This window comes from Quercus lobata, chromosome 3 (genome assembly GCF_001633185.2).
Source record: "Quercus lobata isolate SW786 chromosome 3, ValleyOak3.0 Primary Assembly, whole genome shotgun sequence".
In the NCBI taxonomy this organism is placed as follows: domain Eukaryota; kingdom Viridiplantae; phylum Streptophyta; class Magnoliopsida; order Fagales; family Fagaceae; genus Quercus; species Quercus lobata.
Window position 1 is genome coordinate 32,071,125 of NC_044906.1, and position 4,019 is coordinate 32,075,143.

Genomic DNA, 4,019 nt, shown 5'->3' on the forward strand with positions numbered 1-4,019 from the left:
TGGACTTGCGTACATGGAAAATAAATTACATGTCAAACGTCAGCATGTCACTTAATAGCCATGTAGGTGAGTCCACTAATGGAAGGGTTGTTTTTGCTAATGGATACAAACTTTAGAATGTAAAATACAAATTTTCAAACTTTAAAATGTAAAATCTAAACATCTCCAAACTCTAAGGGTGTACTTTACAATTTACCCTATGACTAATGTAAATCAAGTAATCTTATGTCCACAACAATTTTACCAAAAACAAAATTTGGTTTTTTTTTTGTTTTTTTTTGTTTTTTTTGTTTTTTGTGAAATAATTACAAAAAAAAAAAATTTGAATTTAAACTCTCAAACTAGACCACTATTTAATTTTTTTTTTTTTTTTTAAACCCAAAGTTCCACTTTCTTAATGCCCCTACAAAGGTTATAAATTCGCGTTATTGAACTTAGCCGATATGATTGAATTTTAATATATGGTGTCCACTTTATGATAATTTATCTTTATCATCGGGCCTAAAGCATCAATTGGTTTTTAATATAAGTGTTTAGATAGTAAGTTGCTTTTAGTTTTAATTTAACTTACCATTAAAATTATTTTTTTTATTTACCAAAAATAGGTTGTCTCCTAAAATTTGTTGTAAAATTATTGTGAATGTATCATTAAAAATTTAAAGACTAAGTGTACTTATTATTATTATTATTATTATCACGTTTGTTTTCCTTCAAACCTAGAATCACATCAATCCAAAGTACCCAGTTTTGTTTATCTTACCATTATCCTTCCACAATTAATAATATTTATTACATAATTGTTGTGAAAATATTGTAAATATAATATTTACTCGATTGTACCCTGTGCTAAAATGTAAAGACTTGAGTGCAATTATTAAGTGTTTTTTTTTTTTTTTTCACATTTGTCTTCTTTCAAGCTTAGAATCACAACAGTCCGTCGTACACGGTTTTGTTTATCTAATAAACATAAACCTTCCCCAGTTATTAACATTTGTTGCTTTAGGTCTTCCAAGCACTCTTTTACTAGTCAAAATGTTTATTATTTTTTAAATCGACAGCTTTCATATCGAGGTGAATTGAATAGCATAAGCTTCGAAAATCAACTCTTGTTACTTTTATATTCAAAATCAAATAGGACACATCTCAAACAAGCGTGTCACCAGAAAATTAAATGTTCTAATCACAAATAAGGCATCAACCATTGATCTTAATTGTACTTTAGAAGGACATTCTCTAAACTTGGGATTATTGCATTTAGCATATAAAGAACACCTATTTATTATAAATATAGTAATTCCAAGCTTTCTTTTTTCTTTTTAATTAAAATAGTATTACAAGCTATGTAATGGAAGTTGTTTTTTTGTCTCACAGATCCCTTTCTTTTATGGATATATAGCACTCAACCCTTACAAATCTCCCTTCTAAAAAGGAAGAGATACAAGTTTTGTAATATAATTCAATACCCACTTGTAATGGGATAAGATATCACAGCATATATATACACCAAAAGTGGTGAGAAATATGAGTTTTCCACTTGATTAATTTGCCTACCCTCATACAAGTTATATTTTGTAAAAAAGAGAAAAAAAATAAAGAGATAATAATTTATTTTATTTTTTTAAAGGAAAGAAAGAAAGAAGCTGACTTCAATTTCTGAAACCTTAAAAGTTCAACTAGGAAATCAGGAACACACAATTACACAAAAAGATAATATGGAAGAAGGGAATGCATATGAGATTTCACCCATTTTCCCTCAATCTCTAGCAAATGTCGGTATGCGAGAGAAGGACGTGCAGCCCACTTTCTCACGCGCACAAGACCCCACACAAACAAACAAACAAACCCTAATTCACAAATCCATCTACACCTCTCTCTCTCTCGTATTCATTTCTCATTTGTCAAACACAAACACACAGAGAGAAAAGAAAAAGAAAAGAGAGAGAGAGAGAGAGAGAGAGAGAGAGAGAGATTTTGCCTTTGGTACAAGAACCCCAGCTCCCCTGGACCTTAACACAACACTGTCACAGATACCCCATAATCAAAGACACCAAAGAAAAAAGCTAGCTACCAAGCTTAGTTCCATACAGACAGACTCCTTAAATTTTATCTCTTTTTCTTATCTATTGTTCATCCTTTTGAGTTCTTTACATTTTTAGGTTCTTTATCACTACTTTACATGTACACTTTGCTTTAATCTGTGCTACCTTTGCTTTTTTGAAGACTAAAGAAGATCGCCTCTTGTATTACTCGAGCCCCAAGTCATTTCTGGATACTGCCTTATTTAATCCTTCTTTCACTTTACAACCTAAGACAACCTTGATCTGTCTCTCTTGTGTGAGCTTTGATTTGGATACGTGGCCTACATGTAAAAAAAGAAGAAAAAAAGAAGAGTGATCATATATACCTGCAAAGAAAACCTAAAGAAGAATCATCTTCTGGGTGATCATTGATTTTATCATTTTCTTTTTTCTTTTTCTTTTTGTGCTTGACTTGAATTCATGGCAAACCGGTGGTGGACCGGGCAGGTAGGTCTACCGGGATTGGATACCTCGGTTAGCTCATCCCCGATGAAAAAACCAGATCTGGGTATATCCATGAATGATAATAGTATAACCGGAAACAGTGGAGGTGGAAACGAAGAAGATGATGAAAGAGAGAACAGCGACGAGCCTAGAGAAGGTGCGATTGAAGTAGCTACTCGCAGGCCAAGAGGTCGTCCACCTGGCTCCAAAAACAAGCCAAAACCGCCTATATTTGTCACTCGAGATAGCCCTAATGCGCTTAGGAGCCATGTCATGGAAGTATCAAATGGTGCTGATATTGCTGAGAGTGTAGCTCAATTCGCTAGAAGGCGACAGAGGGGTGTTTGCGTGCTTAGCGGCACCGGCACAGTGACCAACGTCACACTCCGCCAGCCATCTGCCCCTGGTGCAGTCATGGCGCTACATGGCCGGTTTGAGATTCTCTCATTGAATGGTTCATTTCTCCCTGGACCGGCGCCACCTGGGGCGACAGGATTGACCATCTATCTAGCCGGGGGGCAAGGACAAGTGGTGGGCGGCAGCGTGGTTGGTCCACTTATGGCATCTGGGCCTGTAATGGTGATGGCGGCTACGTTTTCCAATGCTACATATGAAAGATTGCCTTTGGAGGATGAAGAGGAAGGCGGTGGCCCGGGCCACGGGCAAGTTGCAAGTAGTGGTGGTGGTGGTAGTGGAAGCTCACCGCCTGGAATTGGCGGTGGTGGAGGGCAGCAACAAGGTGGGATGGGGGAGTCCTCATCTTTGCCTATTTATAATTTGCCTCCCAATTTGCTTCCAAATGGTGGACAGTTGAACCATGAAGCTTATTCTTGGGCTCATGGCCGGCCACAATTTTAGAGATTGTGAAAGACTGATGAGAGAAGAGAGATTCAGCAATCCTATCTTAATTATGTTGTACTTTGAGAGATAAAAGAGAAAATTAGAGATGAAGGTGAGAATCATGTGGATTATATATGTATATTTCTCTATGATGAGTATGTTTTCACTTCATTTGCAAATACTAGTACAAGGTGCTTGTTTCTTTTCTTCTTCTTATACTATTGTTTGGTACTGTACTACTTTTGTTCCTGCTATAGTTTTTTTTTGTTTATTTATTCATCCAAAAAAATAGTAAAATAGTTCCTTGAACTTTCAGATTTCATTTTTAAAGTTTTTGGGTAATGTATTTTATCAATAAATAATCTGTGGTGGGATATGTTCATAACTGAGTTGGCCTTGTTTATTAGTTCCCGAGAAAATAGACATAGGGAAAGAAAGAATTTTTTTTTTTTTTTTCTGTGAGATTTCTATCTAATGGATTAGCAAGATAATTAATTCACATAAAATAATTACATAAAGGAAAACATTCCATGTTTTTGTTCCTTTTTTAATATTTAGTTTCCTATCCTAAAATGTATAGGGCATGGTGTTCAGCTTTTTTTCTTTTCTTTTCTTTTCTTTTTTCTTTTTATTTTTTTCATGTCCATCTTCTAGTCA

General features: G+C 35.0%; 1 protein-coding gene across 2 annotated transcripts; it reads left to right on the forward strand.

Moving 5' to 3' along the window:
• The first annotated feature begins 2,498 nt into the window (after positions 1-2,498).
• Positions 2,499-3,380, forward strand: LOC115982613 (AT-hook motif nuclear-localized protein 20-like). Of its 2 annotated transcripts, XM_031105259.1 has the most exons (2): positions 2,499-2,607; positions 2,641-3,380. In XM_031105259.1, the coding sequence occupies exons 1-2, from the start codon at positions 2,499-2,501 to the stop codon at positions 3,378-3,380; spliced, it is 849 nt and encodes a 282-aa protein (XP_030961119.1). The 2 variants fall into 2 exon arrangements, with proteins under 2 accessions (XP_030961119.1, XP_030961118.1); XM_031105258.1 differs by having other exon boundaries at positions 2,499-3,380.
• The last annotated feature ends 639 nt before the right edge of the window (positions 3,381-4,019 follow it).

Bases quoted from the DNA above. Each gene is read 5' to 3' on its own strand.
- LOC115982613 (XM_031105258.1), top strand. From the start codon at position 2,499: ATGGCAAACCGGTGGTGGACCGGGCAGGTAGGTCTACCGGGATTGGAT.